The sequence below is a fragment of the Glycine soja genome, chromosome 9 (assembly GCF_004193775.1).
Source record: "Glycine soja cultivar W05 chromosome 9, ASM419377v2, whole genome shotgun sequence".
Lineage (NCBI taxonomy): Eukaryota > Viridiplantae > Streptophyta > Magnoliopsida > Fabales > Fabaceae > Glycine > Glycine soja.
Genome location: NC_041010.1, coordinates 5,927,887 through 5,943,208, shown reverse-complemented (window position 1 = coordinate 5,943,208; position 15,322 = coordinate 5,927,887). Strand labels below are relative to the sequence as shown.

General features: G+C 31.6%; 1 protein-coding gene across 2 annotated transcripts; it reads right to left on the bottom strand.

The window, feature by feature from the left end:
* Window positions 1–1,081: 1,081 nt before the first annotated feature.
* Window positions 1,082–7,548, bottom strand: LOC114367642 (beta-galactosidase-like). 2 transcript variants are annotated; one of them, XM_028324823.1, is made up of 19 exons: window positions 7,154–7,548; window positions 6,922–7,017; window positions 6,522–6,634; window positions 6,326–6,392; window positions 6,095–6,187; window positions 5,759–5,902; window positions 5,143–5,231; window positions 4,952–5,057; window positions 4,750–4,837; window positions 4,421–4,539; window positions 4,168–4,329; window positions 3,727–3,899; window positions 3,500–3,609; window positions 3,304–3,413; window positions 3,087–3,197; window positions 2,557–2,667; window positions 2,226–2,431; window positions 2,015–2,152; window positions 1,082–1,626 (listed from the first exon to the last, which is right to left on the bottom strand). In XM_028324823.1, exons 1-18 carry the CDS (start codon window positions 7,313–7,315, stop codon window positions 2,047–2,049), a joined length of 2,166 nt encoding a protein of 721 aa, XP_028180624.1. In that variant the 5' UTR covers window positions 7,316–7,548; the 3' UTR covers window positions 1,082–1,626; window positions 2,015–2,046. The 2 variants fall into 2 exon arrangements, with proteins under 2 accessions (XP_028180624.1, XP_028180625.1); XM_028324824.1 differs by having other exon boundaries at window positions 1,082–1,621.
* Between the last annotated feature and the right edge of the window lie 7,774 nt (window positions 7,549–15,322).

Genomic DNA, 15,322 nt, shown 5'->3' with positions numbered 1-15,322 from the left:
CAACCGGTTTTCAAGCCCTGTCAAAAACGAAAGCTATCTTTTTTTGGTACAGGTCAAAACGAAGGTATCAATATAATATATGAAACATCAAACCCTCAATTTACTCACATTCAAAACAATCTAAGCAATATAGAACGGTACAATATTAATTCACAAATTGAAATATGATTTATTAATGAGAAAGAAATTGATTAGATTTCACAATTTATGCGGTGCTGCATATGAAACACTAGACATGAGTAACTGAATTTGTTTGATAGTTTTGTAGAGAAGGTTATGAAAAGAAGAAAGAGATAAAGGTAATTTGGGGAGAAAAAAATGACAAAAAAGGGGGAAGGGAGGTGTAAAAGTATAAAAGAGGAGAGCAATTAGCAAGTTTCTCCAAATAATTCAGGTCTGAGTCCAAATACTCACGGCATTTCGTTGGGTCAGATCTGATCAAGAGCCCGAAAGTTGACATCCTTATTGAGGCCCATTCTAGTGAAGAGAAGTGCTTTGTCAGAAGTTATATCCTCGGCATTTCGTTGTTCCCTTTCCTTATATCCTCAAATTTCAGAAGTTATAGGGTGAGCCTATTATCATTACACCAGGCTTTGTCTATCTAAGTAATTTTTTATATATTTTTATTTTACAATAAAAAAGGCTTAATTGTATTTTTACTTCAACCTTTTAATTTTTGACAAATTTTACTCCAACAAATTAATTTCATACATTTTATCCAGAACTTTTAAAAAAAATTTAGATTTTACTCTGGATCATTTTACTCCAAACATAGTTACACTTTTTACCCCAACTTATTTTTTTTTTTGGCAAATTTTATCTTAACTTTTTATTTTCTGGCAAATTTGACTCCCAATTTTTGTTTATTAATGGAAAAATGATTGATTTAAAATTCACAAGTTTTTTAAAAGTTGGGAGTAAAATGTATCAAATTAAAAAATTAGCAGCAAAATTTGCCAAAAATTTGAAAATTAAAAATAAAAAAAATGCAATTAAACCTAACGAAAATTGGTTGCTGGCATATACCAAGATTTTCTTTATATAATGATCTTTTGTATACCAAGAACCACAAACACAATAGTAACAAGACAAATATTTCAAAGGATATTTTATTACTTTCAATCTGTTCTTACTTAATAATTATAATGGGAAAACACAATTATTTCTGGCAGAATATAGCAAATATACTCTCCGACACATTTTGCGTGTCTACAATTCTTTCCATTGTATCATAGTAAATTAAATAAATGTGTAAGGGCTCAATCTTCATTGATACAAGCCCTGTAATACATGGGGCAATATTCAGCACAATAGCCTGACTTGACTATGTACAGTATACACAGTCTTTGCGCATCCAAATTCTCTTATATAAATCTTTGTTTTTGGCCAGGCAGTGCATGATTAGGCCTTGGCAATCTTTTGAGGTATACTTGAACAACCAGAAGACAAGGAGCACCAATTATGAACTTCAAATATTTTTTATATACTGAACCTAATATGATCTAAACCACACGTATTTGGTAAATTGCTGCATCATAGGGTCCTAACCGCATAGGACTCACTTGACAGCTTCTTTGCATTTCCTAGACATTTGTTACAAGATATATATTGCCTGTCAATGCTGCTCTGCACAAAAAGACCACAAGGATAATGAGCAGCAGAAGAAAATGAGGAAGAAAAAAGTGGAAATCTTCAAATTCAAATGGTCTATATCTGTTGATTATTTGATTTCTATATGTTTTGTCATAATAGTCAAGACAGAAAACAAAAGTTATGAAAGAAAGGGTGCATATAACATGAATATCAAGAGTGTTAATAATTAGGATAGATTGGAAAACATAAAATGATCAAGGGTTACTAAGTTACATTAGGCCTTGAAAAAAAACCATGTCAAATTGTCTTCCTTAATCAGTATTCAGTAGAATAAATTCTAGCTGAGGATTTTATTAGGAAAATCTTGGAATAGTGCTATTAAACAAGGACAATACTAAAAGAAATGGAATAGTTGTAATACCCTTTTAAGAGAGCATCACAAAATATCACACTTCATGTTCTTTTCACCAAAGCAATTCCATTAGGGTCACCTCCCCATTCTTCAAACACAACCAAGGAGTTACCACCTGAGCTCAGCCATGAGCGAGGAACATGATACCTGTTGGAAAATAGGTTAATATTCAAGCATTTACATCACTCACTGTTGGAAAATAAGTTGTATGAATTCTCACCATCTCTGAGAAGGTTGTCCACAATTCGTCCGGCATTTTGTATCAGTATAATATCCAGCATAATTACAAGCATTGCAACTACCATGTGCTATATATCCAGGCCAATGGCGACCAATGCTTCGACCGTTTACCCACACTTCACCCTTTCCCATGCTTCCCAAATCTAGAGCCAATGGATCATTGCCGGCCGGTGCGCTAAAAGTTGTCTAACAACATTTAGGCATGAAATGAATCAGATTTCATGAATCAGAGTTCATGCATATATGATATATGCAGGTGAATATCTATAACAGTGACAGAAATGCAACATTTGTGGGGTTTATTTTCTTACCTTGTACCATGTCAAAGGTTGTTTTTTAGCCACTAATGATCCTTGTATCCATTCCACAGAGCTACTCCCACTTTCGGTGTGAAGGCTCAAGGATTCACCTTTCAGTCCAACCTGTCCAATAGCATACAAATTAAGAAATATATGTTAAATCTAATCTTTACTGCTACTCCTTTCTGAAAGCAAAAGTAAATAATCTTTTGCATACTGCACTAAAATCTGCTCAACAATGTGCATAGTTAATGCTTTTTCTTAGTGCCTACATGGGCTAATTTCATCCACATTTTTCAATATTCAATGATATAATGCATTCTTTATATGTCCTAGAATGGCACCAATGCTAATTTTCCCACGAAGTTTTGCTTCATTAGTGATTAAGTTTCAAAATGTATAAACAATTAGTATCTCATTGTGTAGTATCCCAATGTTTAAACTTCACCTCAGTATTTTTTTCTTTTTGATAATATACACCCGGCATTGTTATAAAACCTTTCAAAGTTGCTAGTGAGCAAGATATGTACAAGATAACATACCTTGTAAGACCATTTCTGCCGGGACAAGTCTCGAGTCCCCTCATTTAGACCCTTCAGAGTGACTGGGCCTAACACCCCCGCATTCCATGTTTCAAAGTGCACACCAACATTCTGGTATTAAATGAATACAAAACATGATTAACATTTACAAAATACTACTCATCAACAGATTAAAATTGTTACAGAAAAAATGGATATCAGAAAAGAGAGAACTAACCGGGAGACCAACTGCAACGCTAAGTAAAGAAAGCTTGTTATTGCCAGCCCTCAGCTTCACATTGTCACTAAATGTCAATTTAGGATTTCCCAATCCCCCCCACACAGTTCCTGCATTCACACAGAAGTTCAACATGTAAAACTGGAGTTTATTATAGAAAAACACTAAGCAAAAGAGGCATAACAATGTTATTCACCTGCAAGTTGACCGTTAATGAACACATGGAGAACATGGCCAGCTGACATTACAGTTAGAAGAGGAGATTGTCCATTCTTTAGAAATCCTTCATTAGCATTAACGTTGACACTGAACAAAGGACATCAATATTGATTAGATGGAGAGAGGATAGAAACATTATGCAGTAAGAGATTAACATTTCAATAATTTATCTTTAAGAAGTGTGATAAGTTGAAAGATGCTTACTCTGTCATATACCACAAATAATCTGAAGAATCGCGGGTCACGTTGACCTGCTCCCAAAGTGCATATGCTGCAATGGAATCAGCTTGACTGGATGAGGCAGGTTCTTCATTGTATGACTGCCAAGCAAATGCACTGTTTACAGGAGTCATCTTTTTCAGCCAGCCGTAACCAACCTACATAAAGTCGGTAAATTATGTGAATATTCACAGTTTCACACTTCAAAAACATTAACATAGTAAATACAAAGGAATTCTGCTCAAAAGTCAAAACACTAATCTTTGTCTTCCTTCAAGAACACCTTGAGAGGAACTGTCCAGTTTTTCAAGGAAATATATCACACTGACAGATTGATTTCTCTATAAATAATTTCACCACATGTACCTTTTTAAAGAAAAACAAAAATGCATAACTTATTTAACTTAGTCACCAGTCTTGTGTTACCTTTGCTGTGTTGTAAACAACAGTTTTGCAATCAGGAAGAATACTGATAGACCAAGGCGGTAGATCATATTGCCCATTTCCAAATTTAGCTTTTGCATAAGATTTGGTGTCATAATTAGCAATGAATGCAGCACAAGCACCTGGGGCCGAGAACACGTGGGCCTAAGATTATATTAAGACAAGGAATCAAATGAACTTTCAATACTCAGGCAATTCCATTGGTTTTCATCACAAACCAGCTTAGGAACTTTACCTCAAGGTTATATCCAAGCGATTGCACTTTGGGATCTGTAGCCACTAAAGCAGGTTCACTTTGTTTTATTGCTTTATGCAAAGCTCTCAAATGCTCATACTTTGGTTCATTTTCAAGTCCTGGTACAATGGTATAATTGAACAAGCATCAGGCTAATGTGAAAATGTTTTTCAGCTTTTTCCATATGGTGCCTAAAAGTGAATTTGTGCACTTTGCTAGGACAATAAAACTATCACTTTAGCCAAAAGCTTCCTTATGTTTTCAAGAGCTTTAAATGTGTATTATCATCATCATCCAAAGCATTTAAACAATTTATCATTACTGCATACCGTATTCATCAAGCGGCGCATCATAGTCATAGCTAGTGGCAATGAAGAGGCCACCTGATGTCCGGCCAAAGTTCGTTCCTCCATGGTACTGGATTAAGAAAGTGAGATATTAGACTCAAACCAAAGTTTCTAGAACATGAGTTGAGTTGTAGCACATGATGTAGGAACTAGGAACTATTCACAATGGATAAAACCAACATACCATATAGTAGTTAACGAATGAACCACCATTCTGTATGAATCTTGCAACTGAGAACGCCAAGTCTTCTGCTGGTCTACGAGGGACTGCACCGCCAAAATCAGTGTACCTACAGAACAAGAGACATCAAACTAAATATAGCACTAAAAATAAAAACATTTTCATCCTAAAAGGTAGCATTTGTTAAGACTTACCAGCCAGTCCAATTCTCAGTCCACATTTTGGGTTTGGTGTTCTTGTTGGGCTTGAAGTTTTCACAGTAGAATCCGTTGCAGGTGTCAATCTATAGTGTCACAGTCAGTAAAATAACACAGAACAGAGAGAAAGTTGCAAGGGATAAGAATCAATTTGCTAGTGAAAAAACAAGCTTCCCCTCATTAAAAAAACATATCTTGCCACTTTCTCAAATTTTCTTTTGTTTAAGAAGAGTAAAGGAAACCAAAAAAAATAAAAATCAATCACTGCTTTAACAAAACAACCAAAAAAGCAAGAGAAAAGTGAAGATAGATAATAAAATCCAAAGAACCTTCCTCCAAATAAAGGTAAAAAAACACAGAAAAGGGTCAAATGGTCTTAAGAGAAAACCACAAAAACATCATGGTATAGTAAAAGCAAACAACCTTATCCCAACCAAAGTATCCCTAACACTGTTATAAACCCCACCACCATATTTAGATGGGTCACACAAATTTAACAGAAAATAGAATAAGAATCGTATGAGGAAAAATTCAAAAAAAGACATCTTCAAATCCAAATCCACACACACACGAAACGTTTTTTAGGATAAAGAAAAAAAAAGGAGTAACTTACAACAGGATCAGGAGCATCTTCTTGCTTGCACATTACCCATGGAACACCAGTGTCTAGACCAACAGCCATTTGTGCAGCCCATTTCGTATAAGCTTTTCCAGGAGCACCAATTTCCCATTCCACTGGTCCATACTCGTTCTCAATCTGTCAAATTCAGTTAAAAAACACACCAAGTTAAGCATCATCATTATTCTAATTGGCTCAATGAACTTTATAGTAAAATCAATAATACTAGTAAATTATATGACTCAGTTGGTTAAGCAGTGTGCAAATATTGTAAATCTCCTGATACTATATTTGATTCTTACGAATTAAAAAATTTAGTCTTGTATTTACCTGTGACAAAATTATTGGACCACCCTGGGATTGAAACAACCTATTTTCTTTCATCAAGCTGACAATCTTTGCAGTGAATTTTTGCATTGCAGCCTACACACACCATGATTAAAAAATTGAAGTGATGGTTATATGATTCAATAATTCATTAAACTATTTTTAATCAACCAATAATAACAAGCTAATTATTATAATTATAATGATTGAGGTTCCATAATGAAAAACTCCAACCTTGAACGGCTCATTGTCGGTTCTGAAAGCAATGCCTGGAACATACTTGAGCCAGACAGGAAATCCCCTGAACAGAAAAACAGAGCATGTGACCTTTTGAGTGTTTCCTAAGAATCATTATTTTCATTTTTTTAACCAAAGATTTTTTTCTTCTTCCCATAAGAAGGTGTTCATATAACATCATTAAAATCATTACCCCAAGTTCCATTCAGCACATATGTAGGGACCAATACGGAGATGAACATAGAGGCCTGCTTGCTGCGCGAGCTTCACGAATTTAACCAAGTCGAACCTATCTTCGAAATAGTACTGCAAATTTTCAACATCACATAAAACTTCAATGAGTCTTTTCCATTTTAAACTTACAAAAACAAAAAAAGAATGGGATTGGAATTTGGAGAGAGTATAATTTCTATGAAACATTAATATATTCTCAATCAATCAGAAATCACCGTTGGTACTACTTTTGAAATAGTTTGTAAAAGTCAACAAACTATATATTGATGATTGTGATTGAATGAAAATGTAAAAACTTGGATATAATATGCTATAAAAGTAAAATAAATAATAAAATTAAGGAAATGTATTTGCATTACTTGTCCAGGAGAAGGTTCATGGCCATTCCAAAACACATAGGTCTGAATGACATCAAGGCCTCCATCTTTGGCCTTTTGAATAAGGTCTGGCCACATCTGCATCAACAAGCATGATTCATGATGCATGCATGAAAGGGTAAAAAAAAAAAAGCTAAACAAATGCAAGAAATGATTGAAAAAAAAATTTAATGCAGCCATAATGGAAATATCAAATATGGAGAGGAGTGAGTACTTGAGGTGTGCTTCTAGGATAATGAATGGAGCCAGAGATCAAAATTCTTCTCTTGCCATCAACCACAATGGCTTTGTGGTCATAAGTCACAGAGGCTGTGACACCACAAACCCACAAACACAGCATCATCAACACCACCCCATTAAACTCTCTCTTCCCCATTTGAACTCTCTTGCTAATTATGTTTCTCAAACCAAAAATGGTGCTCCTTTCTTTCCTTTCTTCACTCTTTTTTACTCATTTAAGGCTTGAAAAGAGAGAGATAGAGGGTAGTTTCTGTTTGAGGGAAGTGCCTTCTTTTTTATACTTGTTTATTCTTTTGAGAGGGAGGGTCTTTTGTTACTTCTAATAGGTGAGGTGTGTGGTTTGATGGGTGAGTTGAGGTAAACGTTGATGCAAATGGTGCTGCTTTATATAGATTTGGAGAAAGAAAGAAAAGGAGGGAAGAATGGGACCCTTTTTTTTCTAATTCTTTTTTTTTCACTGTCCTCATCCTTCACACGTAACAACTGCAACTGCAAGACATTGCCCATTAAGAAGTCTGGCTTTTGCTTTGGGAAGTGTAACTTGAATTTGGGTGGGAAGATTACATTCGAGTGTGAATTTACTTTAGTGATTTTGCCTTTTAGGCTTATTGAAAACGAGGGGAAAATATAGGATGAAATGGCCAACAAGGATTACTGTATGGACACATTTATGGGCAGGGGTGATAAGTTTAACGTGGAAATTTAGAGATGGGAATATGTCAGGACTTTGGGTAAATAGGTTGGATATGTTTTATAAAATTAAAGTTTAATTTTAACTTATTATCCATTAAAAGTTTTTTTTTTGTCTCATATTACCTTTTTGAAAATTTGGGTCTGACTTATTAGTCTATTCAAAAACTTATTTTATATTCAAATTTAAATTACTTTTTTTTTTCAAAAGTGAAACTTACGATTCATATTGGTCCTGATCGGGGTGATTTTTTGAAATATTTAAAAATCAAACTCAAATTTTGTTTTGAATTTTAATTTCAACTTTGATTTTAAAAACTGTTGCAAAATAGAAAAGAAACTTCATAATTAATTTAAAAATTATTCCCAAATTTCTTCCATGTACCTTCAACATCAAAATTTTGTAATTCTAAAAAAAGTCAATCAAATGGACTCGTGACCTGCAATCAGTGATCATAATCATTATCAACAATTATAATCGTGATCAATGATTGGTGATTATGACTAGCGTACGACGACTATTATCAGTGATCGATGATCATGTTATTGGCGATCAACGATCGTGATCAGTGATCGGCAACCACGACTGTTATTAGTGACCGGTGAATGATTATCGGAGACCTGAAAAATGAGAAAGTAACTTGAAGGATAAGTACTAAAGGATTAGAGTAAAACCAACAACAAAAATCCACAAACTTATTTTTATTATTTTTAAGATGGGATAAAAATTGTTTTAAAAAGAAGCAAAAAAACCAACTCAGTCCCATTTTTGTTGAACATATTTTCGTTTTGAAATCGTATTTTAAAACAAAAAACCAGTAATTGACAACCACTCGAATGAGACCTTAGTTTTTCAACATCGTAATTGTGTTAATGTCTCTCACAATAAAACCAAACAAAAAATGGTGTCCAACAACATAGCATACCTACATATTTGATTCATGGATCACGTCTTTCAGCTGGATAGTGCGTAAATTCTATTTTTCTTTTTAGTATTTTGTTTTTTTTATCTATTAATATGTTCATGTCAAGATTAAAAAAAATGTACATTCTTCCCCAAAACTTAACCAATGGGAATAAAAAAATTCGCATGCGAGACATTATTACCCTAACATATTACATATTTATGATTCACAAAGTTGAAGTTACAATTGACGTTAATTTATTTTAATAATAATTTCTTTTATTTCAAAAATTATTTTATTTATGATATGAGATTATTAATTTATTAATATATTAAATATATGTGTGTAATATGCAAGTAAGATGGCTTATCAGACCTAATAGGTTTTTTTTATGAGCTCAAGCCTAGACTATTTAACTAAATAAGTTTTTTTTAATAGTTTAAGTCTAACTTTTTTTAATTAAACATGTCAAACTTTAAATATGTCAGACCATAGTCTCGTGTCATTGGCATGAACTATTCTCATTCCTATGTGGGATTGAGTTAGGTAGGAAGGTTAATTTTTTTAACTAATCTAAAAGATTGAAACTGGGAAAATATCTTGGTTTCTCTTAGAAGTTCAGAGACTCTAATTACAACAATCACAATATACTATAGGCGCAAAAGATAAATGATTAATAAAAACTTGACTGATTGTTTATTTTTTGTGGTGTTTTTTTTTTCTTTTAACCATGCTTTTTTGAAATTGGCTTCTCTGCTATTATTTTTTAAGTTGTCCCTTCAAAACAGCATCGTTATAAAAGGACAGTACGGGAACAACTTGAAAAGAGACAACAGAGAAGCCAAGTCCTGTTTTTTTACATTGAGACTCATATGGAGATGTTGTGCAAGAAATTTTATTTTAGTTCTATTCGAACAAATGTGACTTAATGTATAATTTGATAAATAGTTTATTTTTTAATATATAAAAAATATCTAAAATATAGATATTTTTAGTGCACACAACAACAAAATGATAGAATGTACATTTGGTTTCCCGCAAAGTATTATAGGTCACACATAAAAAAAAGTATTATCACTCAAATATAATTAGGATTTTGCTAAGTACACTAATTAAGGAATTAGAATATATATATTTCTATAATGACTTAACATGAGTCTATTTGGGTGAGTCGAACTCACCCATGTTAACCCATTCTCTTATTTTTCTAAATTTTTTTATTTTCTTCTTTCCTTTTTGTTTTAAGTTTCCTCGATATTTTATTTTTGTTTTATTTTTCATATTTTCTAATTTTGTTAATTTTTATGTTTATCTATTTTTCTATTTTTTATTTTTGATTTTTTAAAATTAGGTGAATCAAATTGTGAGCCAAATCACTTGATCCCTAACCCATGGTGGGTTGAGTTGAATTTTATATTTTTTGGCTCTCCAATAAAATAAGCCAGGTTGGGATAAAATTTTTCAATAATCTTATGGTAATTAAGCTAATTTGAGTTAGTCAAGATGACTCATTTTGTCACTTCTTTGAGTCTTAAAAGCTATGTTTGGTAATACTAGTTTATAAGCTAGTTGAAAGTTATAAACTATATGTTAGGAGCTAAAAAAACTGAAAACTAGATAATTTAATTGAAAATATTTGATAAGACTAGTTGATAAGTTAATTAATAAATATCAAATGACATATTCAATTGTGTATAGGATTTAGGTAACATAAAAGGGAATTTTTACTTTTATGAATTGAAATGATAAAGTAAAAATATGTAAGGGAAAAAATTAGGTCATATAAATTTAGAAAAAAAATAGACTAATTCAGCAAATGATTGTAATGTTGATGTGATTCAAAGAATTTGTAACGTTAGGAATGGTGTAGTGATTACAATTGATAACTTGACTATTGTATGTGTCATGTGTGGGTAAGAACAAAATTAAATTTGAGTATTTTTAAATTGAATAAAAAGGTAAAATAAAATTTCAAATAAAATAATAAAAGATAAAATTGAGAAGAAAAAAGTTAGTAGCTTGTAAGCTAGTTTATTTTTCTTAAGTTTAAATAGTTTATCAAAATAAGCTAACTTATGAAAAATAAGTTACAAAAATAAGTACTATAATCAAAGCAAATTTATTTTAGTCAAAGGACCTTATAAACTCCTTAAACATCTCATCAAACATAAACAAAGTCTATCTCAATTTTAATGAACCTCAAAATCAATTCATCTAAACTTTTTCTCAGAAAAAAAGAGAAATAGTTGAATGAACTCAAAAGCCTTAGTTCAAGTAGCTCTGAGAGCCTACTCCTTTGTAATTTTTTCTCAAGATATATCATATAACATTGTTGTACTTTACCTAGTGATTTAAATAAATATGAATCTTAATGGTTTTTTTTTTCCAATAAGTTAATGGTTTTTTTTCTTCCAATAAGTATTTTCTTCAAAGATATTCCTATTTAAGGTACTTTTTTTAGGTAACTTATTTGAGATACTATCAGACTAATATAGGTATATCTCTATTAAAATTCAAACTTTATTTACCACATTTTAAAAGACTAACCCACCCAAGACAAAAAAAGAACTTTAATATTATCCTTGTATACTAAAGAGAGAAAAAAAATCATATTTAAGTTTATTAAAATGCAAGCAATGGTTTCAAATATAGATACAGGTGTCCAATAAGTATATATACAACATGGATATGAATCATTTTACTGATGATAATTTTTTTCTTGAAAGGTTCTACTGATGATAATTTAGTAGTGGCACACAATTTTTTTTTTTTTAAATATTAAGTATAAAAACAAATATTTAGTAACCTACCCAAAATCATCCTTATCTCCTCATCGCCTACATAAGGTATTGAATATTTTTATAATATAAGAAGTTTTAAATTTTAGTATAATGAAATGTAATTTCTATATAAAAAAAAGGGCCAATAGTGCACAGATGAAATGCATATGTAGATATATAGAAATGAGAAAAAATGTCTCGTACTTTTATGAATTTCCATTGTCAAGTTGCAGCATCTTCAACCACGTGTAGCATGAGGTAAATCCTTTGACTTCAACCATTATCATCTTTTTCCAGTTCATTCATTCCAATCACAAATCATAACATGCCAAGTAGCCAAACATGAAGTTTAATATATGGGTTGGAGGGTTAAAGTTTCCTTAATCGATGATTTTTAAGTTTTTAAAGGAATTGTTTTTTAACTATCAATTAAATGATATCTTAGTAAAAAAAATGAACTTCAGTAAATTTTATTTACAAAAAAAATTATATACATGCTTATATCTAGCCATTTGTTTTATTGAAATTTTTTATACTCACTTTTTTTATTGATTTAAGTAAAAAATTAATAGTTTTTTAGGAAAAGAAAAAAAAAATTAAATGAGGAGAATGGTTAATATTATTTTCAAAAAACAAATTCTGAAAATTTTCTTTCCTTATTTTGCCTACTTAACTAAACAATATAATTTTTTTTAAAATGTTTTTATCTTTATGTTCTTTTCTCTCCCAAATAAAATAGTGACATATCCTCCCTCCAACAAAACAAAAAGTAAAGGCTTTAAATTCTCGTCACTCTCAAGCTGTACTGCTGAATTTTCATACAAAAATCCGAAAACTGCATTTGCAATTTCTGGGCCCCACCACGAAGAAGTGGGCCCATCTCCCCGTCTAAAAAAAAATCCTAAACATTTTTTTTTTCAAAACACTTCTCCATTTTTTCTTTTTTTGCCTTGTCTCGATATGACTTGTCTTGGCTCTTTAATGGCTTTATCCCTTCCAATTGCACATTTTAGTAACCATTTGGCAATTCAAGAAGCAAAAACAACACATATATAACACTGCTTATTTTTAAAGGTTTTTTTTCTTCCCTAGAAGCATAAAGCTACCTTCCTAGTTTCCTTTTTCTCCATGGGTACTTCACTTGATTACAGGAAAAAGGAAAGATTATAACAAGTAATTAGTTATGAAAATGCCCCCTTATCTATGTGAATGGTGTTGTAAATTTGTAAATGTATTTAAAAGATTTAAATTATAGCATCTTTAAATCTTAAAATGAAAATATGTACTTATGACTATTTATGACTGATTGATTTGTTTTTCTTAACCGTAATTTTCATTCTAATTCAGTCATGATTGTTTCGTTGACACATTTATTTTCATTAACTACAAAATGTACTTCAGAAATAATATTTGCTCTAAAGTTTTAAAATTGCAACAGGGGTATGGCTGAAAAGTGCTGTACTATTTCATTGCTTGATGCCCCTTTTTCTTCTCTAAAACATTTTGGGTTACATGTGTTTATCTCTAAGTTGTTCTGTTTGCTCGAGTTTATACCATGAAAAATTTTGTATTACCTATAAATACTTAAAACAATGATATTTGACACATCTTTCATTTTACTTTCACCTTTTCCAATACTGTTAAGGATCTATTTATTCACACAACATCTCATCCACTCTGAGAAGTTACCGAAGGATAGTTCTTCATTTAGAATGAGATTTCTTCTTTGCATTTCCATTGAATTTGCTTGCTTTTCTTAATTTTTTTTAATTGAAATTGTTGTTCGAGCCTTATTTTAATTTTTGGGATGATTTTACTATGCTTTCATTGGTTGGAACATAGAATGGTATTCCGCTTGGGATATGATTGATTATATAGCTAACTTCAATTTAAACACAAAACGAAATTCTATTAAAAGAATGGAGAGTTTTGTTAATAACGTCTAAATTTGGAACTTGGTATATTCTTCAAATTTTCTATAATATCTTAATTTTGTATAACATATATTTTTATTGTTATTTTCCTTTGAAAAGAGGAAAATAATTCTTTTACAAATAAAGTATATATGCTGACCGGATGCAATATGTAAATTCTAATAGATTTGATAATAAACTTATGTGTATGCCCAAATCTTATTTTCCAATCACAAAATAAAACAAATAATAAAATATGAATGATCAAACCATACAAAGCATGAACTAAAGACCTACAACATTAATATTGAAGAATAAAAATGGATTAATGAGTCATATAGATAACATAAAAGTTAGTTTAATTACATCTAACTCTAACAATGACAAATTTAGCTACTCATGAACATGTGTAGGCCAAAAAATTCATCAAGAAGAAAGATGAAGGAGCCATGGGAGAGCTTCCACCCACCACTTTTGTATTCTATTAGTATCTCGTAAGTCAAAAGTCGAAGAATGACATGATAATCTCGTTCACAATGTATGATTATCGTTGACCCAAGAGAATTTTACACACGGAGAAAATTGAACACAAATTATCCCGTTAAATAGATAATTCTTCCACATGTGAATACAATGGGATATTACACCATATAACATGATGGGAAGACCTACATTTTGTTTTGTCTCCCTTTTAATGTCAGTTCAATAATATTATGCTTAATGTAGTTGTCTCAAGCCAAGTATAACTTCACGAATAAAATTGTGCTTTCTAGAATGGTCATGCTAATTAGTGCAATAGTCATGGTGCTTATAGTTAACTTTGGATGGTCTTCTATTTGAATCATGCAAAATGCTAATAAAGTGACACTAAGTGTGATTCCTACAAAAAAAATCTCTCTAAATCTTGTGTGTTGAGTGTCATAAAACAAATCTTGCTTCAAAAAGACTTAAAAATACTTGATGTTTTCTTTAAAAAATCACAAGTACAAAAATGGTTTTATATTAGAAATTTACATAAATTCTTGGAAAAATCATTGTCTTATGTGAGAAAATGACATTTTTGTAATACCAGTGATAAATATTTGAGATTGTTTTAAGGCCTTTTAGTGGCAAAGGACTACACTCAGGTGTACTTGTCGCCCGTTTTTTCAGTTGAAAATTAAGAATGCCTTTCTACATGGTGATCCCGTGGAGGAAGTATACATGGAGCTACCACCTGGTTTTGTTGCTTAGGGGGAGTCCTTCACAATATGGTTTGTTGGCTTCATAGGTCCTTATATTGGCTTACACAATCCCCTTTTGTTGGTTTGGCAAATTTTCTACAATTGCACATCTATTTGGTATGATCCGCAATGAAGTTGGCCACTCAATATTCTTTTGCTATTCATCACAAGGATACGTTTTCCTCTTTGTGTATTTCATTGACATCATCATCATAGGATGTTATCAACATGACATAATCCAACTAAAGCAATTCCTCTTATGCTAGTTCTAGACCAAGGATCTTGTTGAACCTCAATACTTCTTAGGCATTAAGGTAGCCCAATCCAAGGATGTATGATGATCTCTCAAAGAAAATATGCTATTGACACATCCTTGAAGAAATTGGCCAATTGAATGCCAAATTTTTTGACACTCTTATAGATCCTAATGCGAAACTGCCACCCAATCAAGGGGAGTCCATATCAAATCCAGGGGGATATACAAGGTAGGTTGGAAAATTAAACTTCCTCACAATCACTCATCCAAACATTGCTTTTGTAGTCAATGTGGTAAGCTAGTTCTTAACTCTCCCCACTAGGATCATTTAAATGTTGTAATGTGGATCCTAAAATACATAAAAATGCTCTAGGCA

What these genes read in the sequence shown, in the direction of transcription:
- LOC114367642 (XM_028324823.1), bottom strand. Translation starts at nt 7,315, where the DNA reads ATGGGGAAGAGAGAGTTTAATGGGGTGGTGTTGATGATGCTGTGTTTG. An exon ending in ACTGAGAATTGGACTGGCTG is followed by an intron (nt 5,058 to 5,142) that starts GTAAGTCTTAAC and finishes CTTGTTCTGTAG; the next exon opens with GTACACTGATTTTGGCGGTG. An exon ending in AACCTTTGACATGGTACAAG is followed by an intron (nt 2,432 to 2,556) that starts GTAAGAAAATAA and finishes AAATGTTGTTAG; the next exon opens with ACAACTTTTAGCGCACCGGC.